We start from the raw sequence: 27,819 nt of genomic DNA on the forward strand, positions 1-27,819 counted from the left end.
TGATGTTGATGAAGTATTGTTTTATTTTGTCTAATTCATCGTTAATTTTATCTGGTGAGCATAGTTTTATGGCTGTGTTTATTTGGTTTCTTAGTATGTTGAGTTTTTGTTTTGTTTCATGTGCTGAGTCCCAAGGAATGTATAGTCCAGTATGGGTGATTTTTTGGTGGATTTCTGTTTTGAATTGTGTGTCGGTTCTTGTAATTTTGAGGTTAAGAAATGATATTTGATCGCTTTCTTCCTGTTCACATGTGAAGTTAATGTTGGGATGTATAGAGTTAATGTGATTGAAAAAATTAAGTATGTGTTCTGTGGATTTGAATCCCGCAACAGGTATAGGGGTGGATGTAATGCTGTGTTAATTGCTTGTGTTTCAACTTGTGTCATAAAAATATTGGCTAGAACTGGTGATACTGGGTTGCCCATGCTTAGGCCATTTGTTTGTATATAGTATAATAAAATATATTGTGTAATAAAATAAATAAAATTTATTTTAAAATAAAATAAAATACGTTCCGACAGTCAGTTGCACAACCCCTTTCAAACATGTGGTTAGCTTCCGGTCAGTTACCTCTTTCTTCGTGAACCTGACGATTACGGAAGAAGGTAAACGTTGTTCGCTCTTCTATTAAAAATATTTTCTCAACCCAAACGAGCCGTTTTTGCATATAAATCGACGACATTCTTCTTCGAATCTTCAACTAACTTCTAAATTAAAATTTCCGGCTATTTGAAATTGTAATACTTAATGCACGTAACATAATAAATTAGAGACTAATCTGGGATAAATTGTAGATACGTTAGACTCTCCCATAAATATCTTGATTTTGAGGACATGTAATGTATTAGTCATTCATGATTCAGTGCTCAAATTTAAATACGCGAGGAGTGATGTCATTGAGAAAGGTTCGAGATTGCAGCATTTTGTCCAGTTGGAAATGTGTGATTTAAGCAAATGATGGAAAGAAAATATGAAAACTACGATTAAAACAGAAAATTGCTACCTTAGTGTACTACAATATTCTCGCAATATTAAAAGTGAGCAAACATATTTATAGTTTTGAGTCACATTGATTAAATTTATTTTTGATATAAATGACACATGGGTATCTATTAGTAATATTAACGTCAGTCCTTTCTTTCAAAGTATGTTAAGATTAAGAGATACATAATGAACTTTGTCTTTAGTCTTCTGGATATGATAACGAAGTAACATAAATTATGCTTGTTGAGAGGAGCACTTACAGATGAGTACGAAGAATGTATTACTGAAACTTCCAATCAAAGTTACGTTCACGATTCAAGTCTTATTACGGATAGTAGTAGAAATACCGCGATTACAAATAGTAATACCAGCTGTACTGGACTTTACTCCAGCTGATTGGATGTATTTTATTTTCATTAACTAAAGTTTAATAATAATAATGTAATATTTAACTTCTAACCAAATTTAAGGATATTATATATAGTCTGTTAGTCAGCAAGGCTGTCCCATTCACATTAAAAATCACGCATCTACTTTGATCGTTGATATAATTAGTTGAGCTTTCCATTGAATTTACTGCTTCTACCACATCTAAAGGTAACTCCTACCAATAGTTAACGTCTTGGCTGATGTTACAAAAATTTAAAACGTTTTAAACATCTCAAGTATCATCTTATACTGTTATAGTAGCTCTCTTAAGTTCTTAAGCAAAATTAACACAATACTCAAAGAAGTTTCATGAGTGAACTAAACAAAATAAGGCCAAAGCTAAGAACAAAAAAGTGTTTAGTGTCCCTGCCCACTCTTTTTTCAGTTGCCTTATCACACGTTTTACCTTTTTTGAATTAATGCTTTTTATTATGCAAAGAACCAGTGAAAACATTTTTAAACAAAAAAGATGATTTGATTTGCCCATTTTCTTTATTTGCAATAGATTCTGTATTGTTTTGATGAAAAAATCAAACAAAACTTATGTTTGAAAACAAGCATAATTGTTAGAAAATAGATGAAAACTTTTTTACAAAGAGGTCATTAAAAAACCTTTCTTTTGTTTGAAAACTTTGGATGCTAAATGTTTTTTGTTTTGTTTTTTCTCTTTAGACTTGTACTCAATATTCACTCTGTTGCTACTAGTGAGTGCAATAACATGCTAACTTGATTTAAGGCTTAAGAATAAGAGACTAATGCACTGACACATAAGATCCTTCTCTTCCATAAAATTATTAAGGTTATTTTAATAAATATTATGATAACCCAAAGTTATGATAATCTAGTTGATGCAAGAACTTTTGTAATGTATTATCCACTTCATCACAAGTTCAGGCTACATTTAATCTATTTATTATTAAAATTAGGGTACTTACAGTTATAACTAGCAATATGAAACTCATTAATATTTTTAAGAAATAGAGTAATCTATATACACAAATCCAGTGTGATATACTCATGTACATAACTGTTTAATTTGGCATTTAGACATAACTTAGATTAATACTATAGTCACTAATAGTAGTATCCAATGGGGAGTATGAGATTGATAACAGTAGGAATTGATGTTACATTGGACACATTGTCTTATGGTCATCTCTTTTGAGTATGTGAAAAATTTACCATCTTAACAAGTGTGTGCTGTTAAATACTAAAAGTAAATTTACTATGAATGCAGTATGTGAATTCAGATTCTGCAATCCCCATATAAGTACTAAAAAAAACCACCATGAGTTGAGACCAACTAAAATATATTGTAATATATACCATGAAAATTATAAGAGAGAAAGAGTATAGATCAGGAAAGAAGATTCTTTGAATAATGTCAAACTTGGGAAGAACACAGTAGTTTTATTCTAATAAAAGAAAACTTATATAGATCAGTTGAAATAATATACATGTTATAAAGCTTTTGTTAAAAAGGTTGCCATTAGATTGTGGATGTCTGGTATATATGTAAGGTTATGACTTGAATATTCACCTAAAGCATAAATTGGAATGTCAGAACATTTAAAAGTGTTTGTTTGTTTTTGAATTTCGCACAAAGCTACTTGAGGGCTATCTGTGCTAGCTGTCCCTAATTTAGCAGTGCAAGACTAGAGGGAAGGCAGCTAGTCATCACCAGCCACTGCCAACTCTTGGATTACTCTTTTACCAACGAATAGTGGGATTGACCGTCACTTATAACGCCCCCACGGCTGAAAGGGCGAGCATGTTTGGTGTGACCGGGATGCAAACCCGCGACCATCAGATTACAAGTCGCACGCCTTAACACACTTGGCCATGCTGGGCTTATTTAAAAGTGAACAAAGAAATACCATAAAACATTCTATTTAATTTCTGATTTAGGAAAACATTGGTCAATAAAGTACTTAAATTTCATGTTTATTTAATATCCACTGGTGAACAACAGTAAGCTTGATGTTTCTGACACATAATTTTTTTTTTCTACCAAATAAAAGAAATTTAGTGAGAAACATAATTATATATTTCATGTTGTGCTCTTTTGGTCAGTACTAGAATTTATCACAACATTAAAGGGATAACTAGGGACCTTTTGGTCCATGCAAGCTGTTCCATCCACTTAAAATAAAACAACAAAAAGACTGTATTAAACATTTTGATCAGATCTTCCAGCCATAGCTTTTCTTTTTCTTCAAAGAAAATTAGTTTCATAGATTTTAATTTTTAACAAGATTTACTTGTATGATAACCTTTTTATCCCAAGTATGATATAGTAACCTTCCTTTAAACACTTTCCAACAATTTAATATCCTTAAGGTAAATAGTTTACTACTTAACAAAATATTTCAAATGAAGTCTAAGCATTTATTTGTGTAATGAATTTTATTGAATATTTCAGTAAATATGACCTAAAGTTCTGTTGTTCCAAGCATTAGCAATAATATCTGTGCAGTGGTTGGGTAACTTTAGAGACAAAAGCACCAAATGCTCTCAGAAAATCCAAATATATCAGATCCACATCCTTACCCACATAAAGCATTAACATATTCAGTAAATATGTCAAAAGAAAAGTTAGGCAAGATGTTTGAAACTGTGTTCGAATAAAGTTTCAGGATTTTAAAATTTATTTGAATCACTTCTACTGTAATTATCTGGACGGTCTTTATTACCTCTCATGAAAATGGGAGTAATATTATCCATAAGAAAGGATTTGATTAAAAGAAAGCTGCTATGATGGTTATATTTTTTTCCAAGAACAGATTAAGACATCTAAAATTATTTTCTATTGAAAAAAGAATAGTTAATGGGATGTGATTGTGGTGTTTAAGATAATTAATGATGAGAATGGTATGAACACAATTTTGGTAGAGTAGAAATCATTTTAAGATAAAATAATTTTATTTTTCTATCCAATAAAGTGAATGAAGTACATGCAAGATAGTTTAAAAGAATGCTTCATAAATATTGTAGTGCTAAAGGCTGGCTTTGATGGTGACTTATTTTTTTAATTTATTGAGTTTAGTGGATGGAGCATTATCTATGGACCAAGAGGTCCCTTGTTGTTAAAACCAATTACCTGTTTTATTTAAACTTACTTTTTTCATTATAATTTCACAATTGGTTTGATACTTCTTTTCATCAGTCATGTTTCTTACTAGCAACTGTTCAGAATGAAAAATACAGTTTAAATTTACATTAGTAAAATCTGATAAAAGAAAAAAATATAATTTAGGAACTCAAATGTAACATAATAATTAGAAACAAACTTTTTATTTTAATACCTTAAAGGCTTTACTTCCATCCTAACATTTAGTTTATCTTTAATGTATTTAAAGACATTCTTATTATTTTCTTTACATTTTCAACCACCGTTTTATTCATATTTCCATATTGGTTATGTAATATCTTGTTTTACTTAACTGTCTTGACATTTTACAGTGCTCTCACTATTCTGTCATGATTATGAATTTAAACTTTAGAATTTGTATTGCTTTTCTTTAATTTTATTCCTCGTATTTTCAGTAAGCTAAACTGATCTTTTACTTGTAGCCACCCATTTCTTTCTGTAAGAAACATGTCTATCTTGAATATATAAAAATACATTTGTAAATGTTTTCCATGTCTGATAAGTATTGACATTTAATTCAGTAGCTCAATTCATAACTTACAGTTCTTATTACATATCTTTAACATTTATTTTCTGAAAATTTGTAACCAAAATCTAATTATTACTGATATCCATGTATTATATGACATCAAACCTAATTGAGCAGTGATTATTTGATGATAGAATTTCCACAAATATTTGAATTTGCTAATCAATAAAATGATGGTTTCAGTAATTGATTAGTACACTATACCTCAAAGCTAAAAAGGCTTATAGTGGATCCTGTCAGCCAGTTACTTTCCTTCTGGTTGGCAGTTAAAAAGAAAGTTTGGTGGTAATATTTCCATTATCTGGACGGCAGAAAGAATTGAAAACAGTGATGGAACTCTAATTTTGATTACTTTCATGAGAATCAATTTAATAAAAATTTTGATTTATTTTTGTAATTATAAAAAATAATAATAATTGTAAACTTTAATTATGATTTTTAATGGTTTTCTAACAATTGATATTACCAGAATTTTAGTTAATCAATTATTTTACACTAATGACAAGCAGTAATAATTAAACTAATTTTGATTAATCAGTTAGTTCATGTGACACTAATCATTGTGGTAGCTGCTCATAAGTATTAAATTATAGCAGTTGATCCAATTACTTTACCCAGCTAAACTTGCTGATATAAGCAAGTCCTTTCTAATGGTCAGAGCTGTTTATGACATTATATAAATGTGTAGATCAGATGAGATTTCACAACCAGCAGATGTGTTTAGTCACATGTATAAGCATTTGAAAGAATTATTGAAAAATTATTATTTATGGTATTAACCTTATAGTGTTGATTATGTTATAGTGTTTATTGACAGGTGGATGTAACAGTAGATGACTATAGCCATAAAGTATCAACAGAAAGTAGCCTGTGCTTCAGGTTTGATAGTTAGTTTGTATGGAACCTGTTCAAGAGTCCTGGATTTTAATCAATGCTGATGCAAAATACTGTACATTATGCCATTATCATAGTAGCCTGAAGAGGTTTCTTATTTTACAAGATAATGTAAGTGATATTATCTCTGGTTGATCAAAGTGTTTTAGTAAATATTCTGTACATATTTCAGGCATTGAATCGTGCAGGAGGAGACTGGGAATGTGTGTACAAAGATGTTTCACAGTGAGTTTATCAGGCATGTGTCCCTGTTGCCTCTAATGCACTCTGCTTTGACTTATGCAATGACCACATATGATTACCTGAAAGAATCTTCATGTTACATAAAGTATACTTTTACAACAGCAGAGAAGTTTCTAAGTTTTGCTATAGCCTAAGCAAAGGCATTGGTTGAAAAGCTTGAAATACCCAGTGAGTTTAGAAAAGTGTTTTGTTATTTAAGTTTATTAATCACAACACTTAAGTAAAATGTGCTGTGAGAAATTGTTAAATTTAAAAACTGTTTTGGCTTTAAATTAAAATATTAGGCTCTGCTTGGAGAACTTTTAAAAATTGGTTCACACAGTAAACTATATGAATTAAATATTTTATGGCCAAACAAGTAGCATTGGTACATTAATGAATTTAGATACCAAATTTATGAAGCAGAAATTTATAGAAATGTACATACAAAGTTTGATTTCACAGATAGAAAGTTAAATTTCTAACATGTATATCTTAAATATGTTCTAGTATAGACCTCTTGAATGTTTTAACTCTTTCACTGCCAAATTATTGTGCTGATTGCCACATTCTTTTTGCCTGTTAGTACCAAATATGGGTGCATTACATAAAAAGCTTATAACTTCATTACAAATGAACATATAAGTATGAAATTTTCAGAGTTTGTTTGAATGTACACAGTTGGGAAATCAGTCCTGTTCAAACATCTTCCAGTGTTTCCCACTACCACTGGATATTTGAACTGGTTCAGGTTCAGACTGTACCTGAACTGCTTCCTCAGACTCTTCCTCGAACCACAGTCCCTCTTCCCTGTGATATCGCTGACCTTTCTCTCATGGTTTTTACTATGTCTATTCCCTTGGTTGCTTCTAATTTGTTTTGTATGCTCAGTCTACAGAGTATCCTTCTGAGCTTTCATACCTAAAACAGTCACTCCTCAAGTCTGAATCTTGGATAATTATTTCTAAAACTTGAGCTGCAGTGAATGTTGAATACCTGGATGAAGCCATTGACAACTTTGTTGACAAAATTCTCTCCTTTTTTCACGTCTCTGAAACAATACTAATCATGTGATAGGCTTCATGAATATGTAAATAGTCCAAGATAAACATCTAAGGCTCATGAATATTAAGTGCCAGCTTTGCATTTGCACAAAAAATGCTGGTATCTATTGAATAAAGAAGCCACTATAAAAATTTGACTATAGTCACAAATGGCACAAAGCCGTAGGATTGACTACAGTCAAATTTGGCAGTGAAAGAATTAATAGATTAATATCACTCAATTTCATTATAAGATTAATAATTTCTAGTTTTGGGAATCTCTAAATGCTTATAACTAAATCTACTGTGAGAAAAACTTGTGTGCAAAAACCTGAAATGTAGCATAAACGTGTGTGGTGTAATACGTAAAGTTTATAGTTTATTTAAAACTGTTCATATGTATCAAATTTTATGCACTCATCATTTTAACACTACAACAAATTGATTACTTGGCTTGTCAAAGACGTTATAAACTTCGAGAGAATGTCCCTGTCATCAAAAAGACACTTCAACAGGTATAGAAACCCAATAATTATTTTGTAGTTCTTTAATAATGCATAAAAAATCTTTACGGAAAGTATCAAAATATCATTAATACTGTAAGCAAAAGGTTGATCACAAACAAATTTAAGATGTCTAAATAATGTTTTATTTTTTTTATAATAAAAATAATATAAAAAACTCAAAAACAATTTTGTATTGGTTGCAAGAGTTAAAGTGAGGGAACATTAGTGGAAAAGTGATCATCTTGTAATATCTGATGTTTTTTTGCAGTATATGATGATGTGTAATGAAGTGAAACACTTGGGTGCTTAATTTTCTGGAACTGGCTTAGAAGTGATGTGACAAGATTTATCATTAGTGCATTGGGATAATGAGTTAAAATGTAATGCACAAAATTATACAGAAAGATGAGTGATACTAAAATATACATTAATTTGAAAAGTCGTCTTTTTTTTTTTTTTTTAAATTGTTGATTTCCCTCTTACATTCTTACAAAGTTTTGGTTACCTACTACTGCCAACAGGCCATCCTCTATACTGAGAACCAGACACCTAATGGTTATGCCACATGAATGGGTGTTGTATTCTTCTCAGGATGCAAATCTGGAATATGAAATCTCTCTACACTTGCTAATTCTAGTGTTTCACCTAGGTATTTCTCAAATACTTTACTGCTTGACTTATTGCTATATTCACATTCAACATTTATGCTGAGCTGCTACCTGAGATACAGTGACGGTTGGTTGAACAATCTCATCTTCTGCCTTCTTTGTAATACTTTAACACCATGCAGAATGTTCTTTTGACAATAAACTTTACTCTCCCACCTTGATTTGGCAAAGAATATTCCCAGCATGAGAGGGATGTGACCTTCCAGTGAGTAATGCTTAATTAGGTTCCTTCCCTTGCTAATGGAAACTTAATTATTGAGTAATATTGTGCATGAATATAATGAGCCCTAGAATTTTACTTGTGTATTTGTTCAGTTGATTAAATGTTTAATTATTAGTTTTCATCATATACTTAATATGTTAAGTAACATTAAGTGGGTAACAAGAAACATTTGGTTCTTCATTATTGTTCCTTAGTCACCCACCTTTGAGAAAAGTAAAAATTCACACCCATTTTTTTAAGTTTTCAGTAAATCATTTATGCCTATCTTAAACTTTCTATAAAGTGCCTGTTTCCAATATTACTTAAGGCGATTAAGTCCATAAGCCACTCACTCTGTTTGAAGAATAAAACTGTCTTATTTATAGCCTAGTCTGCCTTTCCAAATTTTAGACTTGTGTTCCTTCATCTTATTTTCAAAATACAACACAAAGAAATCAGAGGTCTTCATTCTATTAATCCCTATATAATCTTGTAAACTTTAATATTACCTCTTTCTCTGTCTATACCAAGAATAATCCAAGTAGCCCTCCCCTGAACCTTCTGCAGTAAGTCAGTATTTTTTCTTAGATAAAATAGTTCAAAACTGTACATAGTTTTTCAAGTGAAGCCTGACTAGTACTTATAAAAATAATTACCTCTTTTGACTTGTATTCGTTTACCTATAAATGCACCATGAATTTCTATAAACTTCCAACAAAAGAACCAAAAAGTAACAAAATCCTTTAGATTTCTTTTTCTATCACAGTACTGGGTGGATTCCATTTGTATGATCGAAAGGTTCTTAATGCAAATGTATTACATTTCACTTACTATAATTATAAGGACATTTACTAAATATCTGTCAGTCTAACCTATTGATGCAAGTTATTCTGTAATATTGTTAGTACAGCTAAAAATACTCAAGTTTTACGTCATGAGCAGTTTTTACTAATTATACTGCTGTTAATATCATTAAGTAAGATAAAGCGAATGCCTGTTCAATAATCCTTGAGGTAACCACTATTAACAAGCATATATTAATATTAACCATTTGCTTTCTCCCGCATAACCATTCTATCATCCAATTGAACAGCCTTTCCCAAACCCCATAACAGTATGAATTTTTGTAGCTAATCTTGTACGTCGAACCTTATCAAAAGCATTATGAAAGTCAAGTTTGGGAAAAACATAAGGTTAGTTAATGGGATTTTTTGAGAAAAATATAGAAAATAAAATAGTGATATTAAAAGAATATTGCATCTGAAACTAATATATATTCATGTTTTGTACCAGTTATACTCTGTCAGTGTTCCTTTTTATTTCATTTGCTGTTTGCATAGATTATTGTGCATCAGTTTGTATTATTATTTAGTTATAACTTTCTGTGTGTACTATATACTAACTATTTAAAAAGTGTAGTGTTATTGTTCTCAGCATATTTTTAACTTTTATTTTTTATTAGTTTGTTTAAAAGTATAAACAAATGTCTTTGTCCAGTATCTTTTGTATGATTTTAGTTATAATGAACACTTGTACAACTGATATATTTGAGAGCATAGTTTAAAGATATTTCATAACGATAGCTATGTATAACAATCAATGTAATTGTATATAAGTTTGTTGCAATGGTATTAAACTGAACCTTTAACAAACAAAACAAACAATAAATAATTTTCATATTGTGTTTTGAAATTTTTGCAGATAATGAGTGACACCACAAAACTGTCCTGCACTGTTTATCGTAAAGAATCTCAGGATTATGACATCATTAAGAACTTTGGAACTGGAAAGGTAATCAAAATAAATCTTTTGTAACATAGAAATATCTTATGTGATGTTACAATATACTACGCTGCAGTTTGTTTGAAACTGTATCTTTTGAGATAGTTCACAGCAGCTGGTCAGAGTAAAGAATTAGCCTGCTGATAAAAAAAAAACAACAGATATGGACTACTTCTATCATAAGTGTTATTCATCTTGCACAAGGATTGTATAGTAGATATTTATAAGTTTGTATTTGTGAGTGTGTTTGTGCATGTAATTTATTGTAACCATTTTTAAAATCACAACTACACATTATATCAGCTGTTTGAGATTTAAACTTATATTTTCTGCTAGCATCAGGCAGTTAAAGACTATAGTTACTAGAAGGTATCTGAATTCCTCACTTCCTACATCCAGTGTTTGTTAAAGTCTGTTAAGTATTACTTACCATCAGTAAACATAACAGGTAAGGAAATAAATAAGAATAACTTTCAGCTTGGATGAGTACAAAATCATAGTTAATGGAATAAGTGTTTTTTCTTTCTCTGATCATTGCTTTTGTATTCTCCAGACTTCTTTAAGAGCAGTGAATTTAAATTAAAAGATTTAGATGAATTATAGATGTTACTGGTCACTCTTAGTATTTCTCTGTGTCACTTGTTTAACCTTACATGTTTATTGTGTTACTGTATGCACTTCTAATATTTCACCCTGTCAATAGTCAATATTATTTAAAAAAAGAACAAAAATCCAATTTCAGAAACTTGTATTTGACATAGTTAATCTATACCTATAGGCGTTTTAATTTTCAGACTTGTTTATCATCACTGATTCATAAAGCCTTAATTCAGTTATGGAAATGAAAGAAATATTGATAGGATTTAAATCTAGCTAGTATTTCTTGAATTATAGATTTTAGTAGTTGATCAGCAGTGATCAAAAGAGAAATCTTCTCACTTGCATTTGCAAATACTCTTAGTGAATTTGTTGTCAAGTAAGTTATTATCTGTTATTTTATATGATGTAGGAGCTAAATTAAAGTTTCTCTTTCATATATTAGTGAGCTTTTCTTAATTACTTATTTTCAAAACCAGCTCACAATTTATTGAATTTTCATTTTTCCATGAGAAAAACCAGTAAAGTGAAAGGACATGGTTATTTAATAACCATAGCTGCTAATGTTTGGTATGAAATGTACCAAGCTGTATAAAGATTCTTAAAAAGGATTATTGTGATCATAAAAGAATGAAGAGGTTCATGAATCTTCTGGTTTCTCAATAATTGATGAAAATTATTAAACATCTAGTAACAGATGATGAAATTAATGTAAGGTGCCAGTTTTGTATTGCCCTAACCCATAGATTGCTACTTTTTGTTTGTAGAGCCTTTTATTATCGATAGCTAAATAATCATAATACAATGAACTTATTTGAACAACAAACCTGATGAAAACATATACAAACTTCATTATAAACTTTCTTCATATCTGTTATTAACTTGACAGGTATGTCTTTCAAACTAGTTGTAAGATGGTTGGAAGATCTGAAACATGTAGTAGCATAGAGCTGCAGTATTTTTCTCTAAGTTTAAGGAGAAACTTGATATTTATAACCTTTAAAGGAAGTTTAAGTTTGACAATTAAAAATTAATAAAATTGTATTTTATAGACTTAATCTTGAAGAGTATTTACATTTTATTCACAAGCAAAATTTGCAAAAATGCTGTATGTTTTTACTTTTCATGAGTTACAAAGAAACTTTGCTGCATTGGCAGTGTAATGTGTGTGTGTGTAAAAAAATGTATATTGCAGGTGTTTAAATCATAATTTTAAAAATATTATACTGCATATATAAACAACATTTCAAAGAAAATTTTGTCTCCTATTGTCTAGCCCAAATTATGAGTTTTGTTATCAGACAAAATGCTTCTTGGTCAGTGACTTGCAAGAAATAAAAGATGGAATCCACAATGGACAAATTAACAAATTAAATATACTGTTTATTCTTACTGAGCAAGTTTCTTTTTAGTAGAACAGGTACTATTTGTTTTTATCAAGTATGTTTATTGTTAATATAACAGGTATTTCTCACTTTTTACCAAACATGTTTGTTGTTAGTGAAAGAGGTATTTTCATTCTTACTGAGCATGTTTGTTGTTAGTAGAATGTGTATTGTTCATTCTTACTAAGTATGTTTTGTGTGAGTAGAACAGATATTGTTCATTTTCTACTGAACATATTTCTTGTTAGCTTTGCTACACTGTTCTTACAAAGTGCATTCACATTTGTTTTGGGTTGTGAAAAGTATACATTGATGTATTGAGTCATATCATATTAAATAAAAGTACTGATAAAATCTAATCACCTTAGATTTGAAGAAGTTTTTACACAGGCTGATTTTTTGAGAGAGTGTGAAACAAACTTTCAGGTACCTGTTTTTGGTGGATCAGGTCATAGAAAACTTGATCTTCTTAGTTTCATGGTAATGATCAGATTTTCTTCAAATCATCTTAACATTTTTCAAACTAGAGATCTAGTTTGATCTTATACTAAAGCTCTTAAATTCTGTTTCTTAGTTATCATTTTAATATACATTATATTAGATATATAATTACCACTTAATGATCTTTCACCAAAGCTTCTTTACTGAACATACTGAAATTCAGAACATGGGATTGTTCAATTACTTAGCAACTTATAATTGTAGCTAAGATTGTAACAAAATATCAAGTTGGGTAAATGCATACTTTGAGGTACAAGCATTATACATATTTGTGTCTATACGTTTACATATATGCACACAAAAGAATCGCACCTTTTTTTTAGTACATTTTTTTAGAACAGTGCATTTAACAATCATTGATGTTGAGAAAACCCACTTGTAGAGAAATATATATGCAAAAACAGCTCGTTTGGGTTGAGAAAATATTTTACGTAGAAGAGCGAACAACGTTTCAACCTTCTATGTAAAATATTTTCTCAACCCAAACGAGCCATTTTTGCATATATAGTGCATTTAACACATCTACAATGATATGTGAGTCCTAAATGGTTAAATTCATACATTGCATTCTAAGGAGCAGTGGATTACTATATTATTGAAAATGTTTCATAATGATGTTTCAACTTTTCAAATCTTTTACTAACCTTCTTTTAGCTTGTACATTCATCATAGAACTGTTTTGATTGACAGTACTAAAAAGAGGATGAAATGAGAAAGTGTTTGTTAAACAAACTTTCACTTCATCTAGTTTTCTATTTTTTGATACATGACCTAGCAATCATTTCTTGTCATACTGACACATGATGTAGGTACTGAGGCTTTGGAAATTGAACATTTCCCTTATAATACTGTTTCAGACTTTCTCAAACTGTAGAATGCCTTTGCATGTAAAGGAGAAGTTAACCCCATAATTACAAAATTCATGAAACTTGTGGACATGTGACAAACAACTTACCATTAACAATGATATACTGCATTTTTTCATGTACTCAAAAGTGATTGTGGGAATGTTTTCCAGTACAAAGGTGATTAAGTATTCTGGCATTGTTATGTATTGATAATGAGCCCAATGAAGACTTGCTCCTACTGCTTTTTCCTTTCAAAGTATCACAAGAATGCCATACAGCAGCTACTCAAGAGTTTTCTTATGAACACTAGATTTATAAAATCATTTGTGTTTTTATACATTGCTACATCTTCTTCAGAAAAAGTAAAGGATGTTTGTTCTTGAGGAACATAGGAGTTAATTCTGATATTCATAAATTACAAGAGTCATGTGTCTGATAGTTTGAGATCATCACAAAACCCAGGCTTATAGAGATATATTTATCATATAATGAATGAAAATTAATAGTGTCATGTGTCTTACAATCCAAAGTCATCATAAAACACAGGCTTGTAATGCATGAACAGTTCTGGTATTGTGTATTTTACAGTCTTAAACCGTCTGAAAACTCGTGTTTGTGGTGGTTGACCTGTCACAGTGCATGAACAATAGTGGTGTTGTATATTTTACAATCCTAAAGCATCAAAGACTCAAGGGTTTATAGCAGTTTATACAGCACACAGTGGTGTGTAACAAAAGGATAAAGAGTTAATTTTTCATTGTTTCAGTGAAATTTTTGAGCTGCATTTTATAACAGAAAATATTTAATTTTTTGTGCAAAATCTTCATTATGGTTCATTTTTTAACTGTTATTTTAACCTTTTCAAAAGCAAAAAAAAAAGTTGTTTCACTATGAAACACTCAGTCCTTTCAGCAGGTCAACACTCTTCTTCTGTAAGATTTCCAAAGTTGATCTAGCAACATGTGACCTTATTAAATGACAAATCATGAAGTAAGTTTTACAATATCTTTTTTTATTTCCTCTGGCTTTACTCAATAGGAATACTATTGAGAAAACATGTACAGTTGGAAGGAGCTGCTTGTTCAAATGAAGGTTCAAATATACTGTTCAAAAAAAGAAATGCAAAAGGCAAAATATGAGACAAATTGTTAACAAATTTATTCCGGGTAGTTCTGTATGACATGTGTGAAACTTTGCACATTCACTGCTGAACATCCAAAGTCTCCAAAGGCAAAGTCCACGCTCACTAGTTGAAGTTTAACGTCACTCAACGTCAATAACGAGTGTGCCCCCCGTGAGCATCAACAACTGCTTGGCATCTCCTGCCCATAGAAGCGATGAGATGACGAATCACATCCTGTGGAATGGCTGTCCACTCAGCCTGCAAAGCTGCTGCAAGCTGAGGTAGAGTCTGCGGTTGAGGTTGTCGCCGTCGCAGACGTCGGTCCAACTCGTCCCAAAGATGTTCGATGGGATTTAAATCTGGTGATCTGGAGGGCCAGGGAAGAACGTTGATGTTGTGGTGTCTCAAGAAGACAGTGGTGAGTTGGGCTGTGTGAGGATGGGCGTTATCATGTTGAAAAACGTCATTGACGCTCACCATGATGGGTTGCACATGGGGCCTAAGAATCTCGCCGACGATCGCTGAGCCGTAAGATTCCCTCGAATGTGCAAAAGGTCTGTTCTGGCATTGTAGGCGATGGCAACCCACATCATGACGCTGCCACCACCAAATCTCTCAACATCCTGCACACAGTTTGCTGCAAAACGTTCACCTCGGCAACGGTAAACACGGGTCCTTCCATCCTGCCTACGAAGCATAAAAGGTGATTCATCGCTAAACCAAACATGCCTTCATCGTTGATGAGGCCATACCTGATGTGCCCGAGTCCACTGCAGTCGTGCTTGATGAGGATGACATCTCTGACTGGACGTTGAGGTCGGATTCCTGCATCTCGTAGACAGTTGCGTACGGTCTGATCAGAAATCCTACACAGCCCTGGTATGGTTGAGGCAGTAGACGTCGCAGTGGTGGTCCTATCCCGAAGGTGACGTAACTGGATATTGCGATCATGTGCAGACCTCATACGAGGTCTGCCAGATCGTGGATGGTCACGAGTTGATCCATGTTGTTGGTGACGATTTCATAGCCTTGTGATGGTGCTTGGGTGGACATTCACAGCTCTGGCAACATCTGATCGAGATTCGCCTGCTTCCAAGCGACCAATGGCGTTGTTGCGTTGTGCTTCAGTCAGTCTTGGCGAGAACCAGTCACTTTTATAGGGATTTTGCACATGTTGCACTTGCAGAACATGCAGATCTCTCAAACAAATTTATTGGACACGCATGCGTTTTGGCGAAAAATCTGATGTTTTCCTCCGTTTTTAAAGTGCACAACTTTTATTGTCATTTTTGTCTGACAATCAGTGCCTTAACAGGTATAACATCACATACATTATAACGTTATTACATATATTTCTCTTTAAAATAAAAAAATATCCCTTTTGCATTTCTTGTTTTGAAGAGTATATTTAGAAACTGAATAAATTCTACTGGTATGTACTAATTTGGCAAATTTTGAAATTCTTTTCATTTACATGGTTATCTTAAAACTGTAAATATCCTTCATTGAAACTGCGAACTATTGCTCATTTCTGATCTTTATTCTTGACAGCCTCTTTTGCCAGGCATGATATGGCATGGATATTACTTGAGCAAAAATAATGAATCTTAATCAAGTGTTTGAGTAATTTTACTAGGTTTTAGATTTGCTTTTGATATTCCTAAGTCTTTAATTTTTTTTGTCTTTTAATTTTGCACTGCAAAATTCTTGTTCAGTTCTTTTGAACTGTTACTTTATTTGCTTTCTATATTTCTGTTGATTAGTGAAAATTGCTAATTGATTACTTTCAACTAATTGAGTGTAATCATGAGATACTTGTATAAAAAAGCTGAAAATCAGATTTTTATACTTGTGGACAGCTCATTGTTTCAGCTTTGTGCTTAGCACCTAACAAACACAATAGTAATGTTTCTGTTATTTAAGTAGTTAGAATAATAAAAACTACTGATAATTGGAAACCCTAGTTTTAATTAATTTATTAGTTTCATGTTGCTGTTAATTAAGATGAACAAGCATTGATTAATAAAAAATAATAATTAACCAATTTTGATTACTGGACAGTTGGAACCATCAAAATGGTAGTAATGAAAAAGTTTAAAGTGACATTTTATATTGTATAAACTGTTTAATGAATTGACATTTATTTATAGATGTATATATCCTGTTTTGCTTTTCTTCTTTGCAGTCCAAGAGCACTGAACAAGTAAAATCCATGGTTTTCAACAACATGAGAAAGAAAAAAGGTAGTTTGGATGTGATCATTAACAGTTTGATGAATATGAGGCTCCTTCAGATGATAGTATGTAGCACTCTTATTATTCTTAGATAGTACTCTTATTAATAGTTTAAGTTGTAGAAGTGTTTCTGTTATTTGTCATATCTAAATTTTTGATAAGTTTCTTTGATGTATTTCATTGTGTTGTAGAATGAACATTCAGCTTCCAAAACAACTATCTTTATCCACCCAGGATTTACAATAAAATAATATAATAATATCATTTACAATATATTACATCATGAAAATTAATAATGCTACTACAAAAGAGAATTCAGTACTCCAAGTACAGCCAAATTTTTAATAACTACTATGTCAAGAAATGGTAAATTGACAGGATATTTAAGGGTAATCATAGCGGATCTGCCTAATAAGAAAAGTAGTTTTATTATTCTATGAACAAGGGAAAACAATAGGTTAAGAATTTAGGCATGATTTTTGATGCCCTCTGGTGCAAAAAAAAACGAAAATGTCAAGACTTTGAAAAATTATCTGTCATCATATAAGGGCAAGCAGGATGACTACATTATCAATCGTACATGTTTGCTTGGTTATGTTGCCATTCATGTGCCTCAGTGCTTTGGTCATAGTATTTGACTTGTGTGTAGCTGGAGCTTTAATTTGTATACATTTTACATGTGATCTGATTTTGAGATGGAGTTTTAATGAGTTTTTTAAATCACCAATCAAGGATGTAAATAAAAACACATTAAAATTCCAGCTTAGAATTAAATCACAAATAAAATCTAGTGGAGCAGTCAAAGCAGTACCCAAGTCAACTACTATGGCCAAATTACTGAGGCATATGAATTAGACAATATTAAAAACTTATGTGTTTAACACTACATATGATATTGTACAACTGTATATGCCATTCTGAAAACTTAAGACTTATTGTGAACTTCAAAATATAAATGATTTACATTTGAGCAGAAATTACATCATTGACCGTAACTACATAGATTTTGTGGTTTTCATAGCAGCTGTTATTAAGTCAGAAACCATGGAAGAGGTTCCTGCATCTAAATATTTCTCTGTACTTACTAATGGTTAGACACAAATGTTGCAATAATTGTGCAGTAAGCATTGTATGTATGTTTTGTTCATAACAATATGCTAATCATCAAATTACCACATTTTGTTGCTGTTGATTTATCTCCTAGTCAAAGTGTACATGCAGGCATAAAGCCTATCTTTCATGCATTGGGATAGGACTCAGTCATTATGTCTCAAAAATAGATTGACTTCAACCTTGATGTTAACATGGGCTAAAAGTCAGGAGTGCAGGTCTTAGTATGTGATGATGTCCCACACATTTATCATTTACAGTATAAATCACAACCTGAAGCTTGCTATTTTAGATGTGAAAAGAGACAATCTCAAACTTGTATTCAGATTCAACTATTACTTGCCAAAAGAAAGAAGAAAATTGTATAATATTGCTACAGTTTTGAAGGATAAATTGCTACAATATCGAGGCATACAATAGGCTTGCTAGTCAGGAACGTGCTTTAACAGCCCTTTCTCAGAATTTCAAAGTAACTATCATATATATGGAACATATTACCAGTACTAGTAATTGAAGGGATAGTACTGAACCGAAAGGAATCCTTGGATATGTTCAAATAACAAAGTTTTCCAAGTTTTGTACTTTATGATTGATTGTAGTGCTGCTCTCAATACCATGTCACAAGCAATGCAAGCTACATACATGATCACCACTAATGTGACCCCATGATTGACATTGCTTCAACTGGTAAGCCTTATATCCAAACCAGGTCATAGTCTCAAGACTTTCTTGAAGAAATGCAAAGATGGTAAGTTCAAAGATGTAAACTTCAAAGGAAAATTGCATTTAATGGGACAGTAGACATCTGTGTAGTAAAATGATTGATTGAGCTATGGTCTATACTGATGAGAGATATGGGATCTACAGATTCCACCATTCAGTAATTTTACTGAATTGTTGCACTTCATAACCTGGCCACAGGACATCCTGAAATTATTGAACTATGGAACTGAGGAGATGAAAGGGATCCTAAACAACTTTACTTTTTTTTTTTTTTTTGAGGGAAAACAGAGTGAATTGTCTTTGAGGAATGGTTACTCTTCAAGTTGCATGTATTAGAAATGAGAATTTCATCTCAACTCCAGGTGTATGATGACTTATTCAGAGGAAAACCTGCTCAATTTTCTAACATTTTGCATGTTGTTGAGCTAATGCTACCCATGTTAGCACAACAGATGTTGAGAGAGATTTTCAATATGATCTTTCAAAAGACTAACCTTATCGAAGTACAGCCCTGACATGGCCAGGTGGTAAGGGCACTTGACTTGCAAACCGAGGGTCATAAATTTGAATAATAATCCCACCAAACATGTTTACCCATTGAGCTGTAGGGGCATTATAATGTGCAGTGAATCCTGCTATTCATCGGTAAAAGATGATCTCAAGAGATGGTGGTCAGTGATGATGACTAGCTACCTTACCTCTAGTCTTTTACTGCTAAGTCAGGTACAACTAGTACAGATAGCCCTTGTGTAACTTTGAATGAAATTATCAACAAACCAAAGCAAGTTACAACAGAACATATTGAATGCCATCTTGGAAATGATGTGAATGCTGTATCTTTGAAATAATTCAGTGTTTTATCTGTAGTGAAGCATTGGTTAGATTCTGGTCCTGTCCATTGGCATGTGGATAGGCATGCAGTGTCAGGGTCATTGATTGTGTGTCACTTCATGAGCACTGAAAGTGTTGTTAATTTAGACTGAGAAGTAACTTACTAAACTGGAAGATTCCAAACTGTCTTAAGTTGAAAACTGTGTTTAAAAGCCATTATTACATATGTACATTGCTGTTTAGTCAGATTCTTTTTCAACATTTTAAGAATAAATGCCTAGTCATAAAATTTGGTTTACATTTCAGATTAGCTGATTACAATAAGTTAAAAATCAAAATACTCACCACAATAGTCTGTTTTAGTCTGTTACACTAGTCAGAAAACTTTTGTTGTTTTCATGTTGGCTCTACACATCAAATTATTTGTCTGCATTTATTTCATATTTTCCAAAATTAAAGTTAATATTTTTTTCATGTATTTTATAGATATTCAGAGCAATATACATATCTATTAGATTTAATATTTATAAAGAGAAGCCATAGTTAAAGCTACAGTAATACAGTTTTACTCTAATTTTATTTTCATAAAATTTCGGCAAGTGTTTTCCATCTGAAGACAAGTAAAAAAACAAAAGTGTTTGCCCTCTTGGACAAGTAATTATATTTTAATATTTCACAGCCTGATATGGATAAGGAAAAAAGAAATATGAAGTATTTGGAGAAATTCTTGAGCATTCACTACAAGCGGTTTAAGAGTAAAGTTAAAGATATCAGTACTTAGGTGCACATTTTGTTACTCTGTATATATTGGATTTTGAATGTTCTTGTAACTTTCAGTGATAGTATACTCATAGTTATTAACTGCTAGTTTCCTTTGATAAATGTCTAGTCTACCTTTTTCTTGTACCTTTTTTAGATTTAGCTTTTCAACAATCATTTTTCACTCAGAAGTAGAAGACTTGAATTTGTTTTCTTCATTAGTAGGTAATGAATAAAAAATATCACAGTGAACATTTTGTCTAGATTTTTAAAATTCTTCTTATAGATTCCAGACATCAATGGTGCAGATTTCTACCTTGCAATTTAAATTTTGAAGATGAACTCTTCAGATACCCTGAATAATAAAACTTACTGTATGGATTGTATAGTACATATTCTTGTTTTTTAAGAAAGTCAGAAAAAAAATAAATATTGTTTTACACATTGTTTTTTTTTAATCAAGGAAAGATTCAGTTTGCAGAGAGTGTCCAAATCATGATGACATGTATGTTTGTTGTTCAGTAAGTGAAAAATGTTTAACAAAATTTAGAAATTAAAAACCTTCAACTTAAATCAAAAACTTTGATTTGTGGTATTTCTTAATTTCTGAACTAACATTTCTAATCAGTTTATCATTTGCCTTTGTTTACTGAAGAAAGCAAGTAAATGAAAAAGTTAGTGTTTAATTTAAGATTGTTCCTTTGCTTTATTTTGATTTAGACTATTTTGTGTTGTATTTTGATAAACACAAATTTTCACATCTCAAAATCACGTATTGAAGAAGTTGTGTTTAACTTGTTTTTAAGCCTGATACAAGAAGAAATGTCATTAGTAGCTGACTTTTTACCAACATTTTTAGTTTTCTTTTAGAATGATTTAAAATATTGTATGAGTTTAGTCAAGTTATTTTCTTGCAATCTGTAGATCAAAAGTGAACATTTTTTGCTTTTGTAGTGTCTTTTAATGAAGTTAGAATATGTTTTTCTATAGTCAATTCTTTGATGGAGAAATTATTTTTAAAATGTGTGCATGTTCATTGTGCGATGAAGTATTTCTGAATTCTAGTTATACCATTAATAACCTTTTTATGAAAAAAAAACGTCTATTTGAGTAAATTTGAAAAAAACAATTAAAGCACAAAATTCAAATGGGACCTAAAACAGTAAAAAAAAAGTTTTTCATACATCAATAACCAAGCAGTAAATACTACATCGTAACAGTCTGTTATACAAAGGAAAAAGATGATTTAATGCTGTTTATAGGATATTGTAAACTTTATTGTGTATTGTATTGAGTTATTCTGTGTTTTGTAAAACATTACATGATATTGTATGATTTTATATATAGGACTTATGTTTATTACTGCCATCTTGTAGTCATTGGTCATGAATTAGATGTTCCCTGGTGGTTCAGTGGTAAGTCTGGAGGCTTATAATGTTAAAATTTTGGTCTTGATACTCATAGTGAACATAGCACAGAATTTCTATTGCATAGCTTTGTGTTTAATGACAACAAGATAAATTAGATATTATGTAAAGAAAGTGAAGGTTTATTACTGCCTCCCTGAACTCTGTGGTCATACTGCCTGAACTCTGTGGTCATGCATTATACTTCTCATAGTCTTCATATACCTGAGTTTGATGTCTTTTATATAAAGTATTTTAAAACTGGAATAAACTTACATTGTTGAATTCTGCTGGTTAAATGTTAATTTTAGATTACAAGTTATCACTTTTAGTTGTTCATTCTTTACTACACTAATTGTGATGAAATTGCATTCAATACTAACATATTCACTTCTGCTGGCACATATACATAGCCTTTATATCTTCATCTATTGACTGTAGCTGATAAACATATGGATTTTTGCACTTAAAATTCATGTGTGAAGTGTTTGATTGCATATTTGTGTGGTAACATTGTTCATCAAAATTCTATTATATGTTGCCATACAGTAAGTCAGTGATTTCCATCATCTGTTTGAAAATTTTGCGACAGGAACAAAAGCCACCAAAGCTGGGACGAACTGAGATTATTTTATGGATTTACTAGACAACAGTGAGTCTGATGAGCTGATGCAGTGAACAGAAAAAAAACAAAACATTTAGAGACCATATATGTATTAGCTGCAGATGTACTTGTAGGATTCAGTGAAACATTCTTTTATACAAATACACAGCTTCCCAGTTGATGTTTCAATTCAGGAATGTCCATAATTAAGATGCCTGAGCTGTAAATTATCAATGACCATATGCTTTTGCAAGTTATCCATAAAATATACTTATTACTTGAAAAATGGGTTTTCAGATTTATTAGATATAAATTTATGGATAAGTTCTGCCTAGGAAAGAACCACAGTCACTTGTTTTGAGACTGTTGGCATGCATAGTTAGTATTATTTCAACAAATGACAGTAATATAGAAAATCAAATAACAACAAATAGATAAATCAGCTGGAATTATATGGTTTCTTGTAAGGCAGTTTGGTTTAATAAGAAGTTATTGGATATCATCTAGTTATGAACTGAGTTGAACTGGAAGCTGCTGGATGTCATTCAGCTGTAAACTGTGCTCACAAATACATATGTGCATAACTTCTTGTAAAAATATCTCTTCTAGATGACTAACATCTAAGACTAGTTGTATATATCAAATATTTAAATTCCCCATGTCACCACCTTTTAGTGAATTGTATTCACAATTTGATTAAACTACTTACTTATTATCATGGTATAGAACAAACTTGACATAAGTAAATATGTATATTAAGTCAAATTTTAATGTTCTTAATTTTTATAAAAATATACTTAAAAACAACATTCTACTCTCTTTGTGTGAGAATTGTTGTCTTAATTATCGTTACTTCCATAATTTATTTGACAATCCATTGAGAACTATAAAATTTGATATAAAATGCTCTTTATAAACTCGTCGTAGGATAAGCCAAGCAGTATTTTTTTATCCTTCGATCTGATGTGTTTAAAGAGGAATCGAATATAAGTTCAGATACCTTCCTTTTACATGCGTGTTTTTAGTATTGCACACAAAGCTACAAAAGGACTATCTGTGCTAGCTGCCCCTAATTGATCAATGTAAGACTAGATAGAAGGCAGGTAGTCATCACCATCCACCTCCTACTCTTGGGCTACTCTTTTACTTAGTGGGATTGACCATTACAATATAGCGCCCCCACGGCTGAAAGGAGACTCGAACCAATGACACTTAAATTGCGAGTCGAGTGCCCCAACCACCTGGCTATTCCTGGCTCAGTACATTTGGTATAGACTGAACATACGTTTTTTTGTCATTTTGTATTTTGAACCCCCTGATTGTAGCGTTGTAAATCCGTAGACTTACCGCTGTACTAGCGGTGAGCTTTGGTAACAGCTTTAACACTGTTTCTTATACGTATGAAAACCGGCAATTATGTAATCGTTAAATTTAAATAAGTAACTGAAATATAACAATTTTAATTTGTCTATAATTTGTTTTTTATGTTACCAGCACTGTCTTATGTTAAATAGTTCTCACTTAACATTGTTTTTTTTCAAATTCTCATGTTTGGTCAACTGGATGGCAGCTGGAAAGAGAAGTATAATAAAAAAGTTTATCTGTTTAACTGTTTTGTTATTTTTAATTTACATGTAATGTTTATCATAAAAGAAATTAACACAACATGAAGTGCTCAATACTGGCCCTCCTTTAATGAATTATTTATACTTTATGGATTCTTTCTTACTACACCTTAATAACACACAGGAGAAATCTTTTTCACGTACGTAATAGCACTACATATCCTCGCCTTTCAGCCATTTTGAAGAAAATCTTAAATAACTAAAACTAGATTTAGACTTAAGCTATACGTATAGAATTTAATCTGAGAATAGAAAATATGTGTAGGTCTGTGCATCTGATTTTATTGAACATAGAAATCGATATTATTTAAGTACACTAAGCTGCAGAGTCGAAATGTATATCTCATTAACTGCAACTATCATATAGTTAAACTGCACAACTTACAATTGACTTTCATTATTCTAGGCCTCCACAATAGTCTACGCGTACAACTTTCCTTTCTTATAGCTCCCAGGTAACTTAACGGTAAGTCAGAGGGCTTATAACGCCAAACATCAGGCTTTCATACTCGTGATGGGCAGAGCACAAATAGCCCATTGTGTAGCTTTATCGCGTAAAAAAACAAAAAATATTTTTAGTATATTATTTTAGATACAATTTCTAACTTTGAAGGTGGGAAGTGTGATTATTACACATCTAATTTTGAATCTGCAACAGATAAATCAATAGTAATGTGCAAAACAAAATAATTTGAAGTTAATATAAACAGAAAATTCAAAAGAATCGGTCAAAGAACAACGTCACAACAATACGTTTCAGCATATAACTAAGTGATTTGATATTTATTTAACATTTTTAATGTTATATGTGTGTTATAAGAACTTATTTCTCTCACACAGGAAGAATAAAAAGTAACAATGATATACATTTCTTTGTTATTAAGCACAAATCTATACAATGATATCTCTATTCTTTTTCCACCAAGAGTATCAAAACTACAATTTTAGCTATATAAACCCTGAGACTTACCGCTAAGCCACTAAGGTCTAACAGTGGTATATATTCTCCATTAATGAATGAAGAGTAGGGTTATATGTTAACCCCAATCCATATTCACATTGTGTCCGTTAAAAGTCCGCTCTTAGTGGACCATATAAATACTTAGAATAACAACTTTTAATAAATAGCTTAAATGGATAATACTTAATTACTCAATAGTAAATATGTGAACAATGTGAAAAGTTCTCAAGTTTTTATTCATACTTCATAATACTAGCAAGAAACATTTATGCTACTCACCAGAATGATTAAACCATTTATATTGTTATTGTGAATCGTAATATATCAAACTTAGTTTTCTGAAATTAATAGATAAACTGATTTTATCCTTAACCCTTCGGTATGGTGAAACATGAGTGCTTCTCTTGGAGAGACTTGTCTCAACAAAGTATCATCATGTGATCTAACTAAAGACACTAAAAAACTCTCTTGGGTAACATTCTGCTTGTTACTGAACTTCTAGGGGTGGGAAATAAGTGCCAGTTAATACACATTATGAAACTCGCATACATATGAATTATAATGAAAACACTTTGTTCTCTATCTCTGGAATATGGTTGTTGTTGTTTTACCTAGTAAATCAGGATGTTACAACAATATGGATTTCTTATTTCTTTTATTCCTATACAGGATTCACTATCTCACTTCCTTGTGGAAAATACGATTGATTTAAAGTTGTTTCCGTGTACGCGTGTATGCCGTTTACCTCACGCATATCAAAAAACGAAAGAACGCAAACAACGCCCACAGTAATTCTAGCGGCTTTTTTATTTAGGAATTTCAAAAGATTTAATAAACATTTCACCCAAATGTACGTGCATGTACAGAATAACTGTTTATCATAAATTTCAATTCACAGTTAAACCTGTGTATCTATAGAAACTTAGTATAATGTCATACTTTCATTATCTCACGGTTCACCTTGTCATCAGCAATACCTATAGACATGTGAAACGTACAAGTGTATAATAGAAAGGAATTATAGGAATTTATTATATTATATTTATACATTGTTTTTATTTACTTATTTGGTGTTATAACTAGATCGTCTTTATGTGTTGTTTTTGTCCATTCATCTTTCTTTAAAACATATTTTCAAGTTTCTGATCACATGTTATATCTGTCGAAACTACAACTAAATGTACTTCCTCTCAAATTCGAATTACTGAGGATTTGTAATTCAAAATAATCTCCGTCATTTTCACGATAACACAATAGTTTAGCCTGACAAACAGTATCGCATTGCCAACCAATGTATGGGTGTGGCTGTGATATTACATCATCAACGACAGATATATATATATATATATATATAAACACTATAAAGTTAGTGTTAGCACCAGACATTTTTTGGAGTCAGAGCGATTCAGGTGCTTCTATAAGACATTCAATAACATGTCTATAAAGGTTATAACGTTTGTCTATGTTGCCTTGTCTGCACTGGCGATGGTCTCTTTAGTTTTTGGTGTTCCTGTAAATAAGCTAGTCAAAGAAAGAATCAAACGGCAAACAGGAGGGAATGCCGATCTTTTTGCACTTTTCATGCAGATTTTACAACAGTTATCAAGTCAAACAAATTCTAATCCGGGAACTGGAAGTGGAATAAATTTTCCAAACTTCACTGGAGGCACAGGGAGGAATAGAGGTCGGAACAATGAAGACGACAGTGATGACAACTACGACAGTGATGGTTGAACAACAAGAATTTTATTTTCATCACTTACTGCTATTATCGATATTTACTCACTTTGTTCTTGAATAATTAGTATTAGAAGTGTTTCAGTATGTGTAGCACCTATCACAGTAGTTAGTAGTAGTTCTTGGTAAATTGAACAGCTTTTGAAAGATGAAATAGTGAATAATCTTAGAAATGAAAATAAGAGGCATGTTTTTGTCTTTAAAATTTACAAGTTCTCGCCTAGAGTTTAATAATTTAAAATTAATAAAACACGGTAAAGACATTAGCTGAAGCATCACAATAGTAGAATAAATGAGCTTTTAGTATGTAAATTGTTTCACATGTTCATATTTTATTGTTGTATTGTGTGGTCATTTTAAATTACGAACTGTTAATCTTTGAATTCTACAGTTGAAAGTTATGATTTGAGCTAAAATATAAAAATTCTGTTCGAATAAAGTACAGGAACATAAAATTTCTAGCATAAAACTGTAGTTTTTTTTTCTCTAAATGGATTGAAATGGATTTAATTGTAATTTTTGATACAGGGAAATTTAAAGCTTGAGTTTGTTCTGTTTAACTTTCCTTTTATCAACTTGTTTGGAAAAAAAAAGAGTTCGTAAGTGTATTACATATGTACTACATATTAGTACTCTTGTAGTAACTTTTCATTTTGAGTTTGTAATCTTTCATAACAGTTATATTTTGTGCAATTGAAATTATCTGGCTTTAACTGTTACATATCTATGGAAATATTATTACTTTGTTCTGCGTGTTATATTTTAAGATGGCTGAACACAAAATATGTTAACGATTCGTTTTATTTTTAATGTTATAACATCTATTCTGAATTGACATAAATATTCTTATGCAGTGATGTTAGTGTTTTCCACACACACACACACACACACATATATATATATATAAAACAAAATTTGATGTACTAACATCTGACGCCTTTTCACAATAAAATATTCTAATATG

General features: G+C 31.3%; 1 protein-coding gene across 21 annotated transcripts; it reads left to right on the top strand.

Annotated features, from left to right (window-relative positions):
• The first annotated feature begins 537 nt into the window (after positions 1–537).
• LOC143250531 (uncharacterized) lies at positions 538–27,819 on the top strand. Of its 21 annotated transcripts, XM_076501218.1 has the most exons (6): positions 1,102–1,582; positions 6,161–6,399; positions 8,281–8,632; positions 10,331–10,420; positions 17,051–17,164; positions 20,443–20,792. In XM_076501218.1, the coding sequence occupies exons 4-6, from the start codon at positions 10,334–10,336 to the stop codon at positions 20,542–20,544; spliced, it is 303 nt and encodes a 100-aa protein (XP_076357333.1). In that variant the 5' UTR covers positions 1,102–1,582; positions 6,161–6,399; positions 8,281–8,632; positions 10,331–10,333; the 3' UTR covers positions 20,545–20,792. The 21 variants fall into 21 exon arrangements, with proteins under 21 accessions (XP_076357341.1, XP_076357332.1, XP_076357338.1 ...); XM_076501217.1 differs by lacking the exons at positions 1,102–1,582; positions 8,281–8,632 and adding an exon at positions 543–606 and having other exon boundaries at positions 20,443–20,788; XM_076501223.1 differs by lacking the exons at positions 1,102–1,582; positions 8,281–8,632 and adding an exon at positions 588–606 and having other exon boundaries at positions 6,161–6,226; positions 20,443–20,791.

The sequence above is a fragment of the Tachypleus tridentatus genome, chromosome 5 (assembly GCF_004210375.1).
Source record: "Tachypleus tridentatus isolate NWPU-2018 chromosome 5, ASM421037v1, whole genome shotgun sequence".
Taxonomy (NCBI): domain Eukaryota; kingdom Metazoa; phylum Arthropoda; class Merostomata; order Xiphosura; family Limulidae; genus Tachypleus; species Tachypleus tridentatus.

Coding starts and splice junctions, on each gene's coding strand:
- LOC143250531 (XM_076501206.1), top strand. CDS start 972: ATGAAAACTACGATTAAAACAGAAAATTGCTACCTTAGTGTACTACAA. Junction 1,039..6,160: donor ATATTCTCGCAATATTAAAA/GTGAGCAAACAT, acceptor TACATATTTCAG/GCATTGAATCGTGCAGGAGG. Junction 10,421..17,050: donor AGAACTTTGGAACTGGAAAG/GTAATCAAAATA, acceptor TCTTCTTTGCAG/TCCAAGAGCACTGAACAAGT.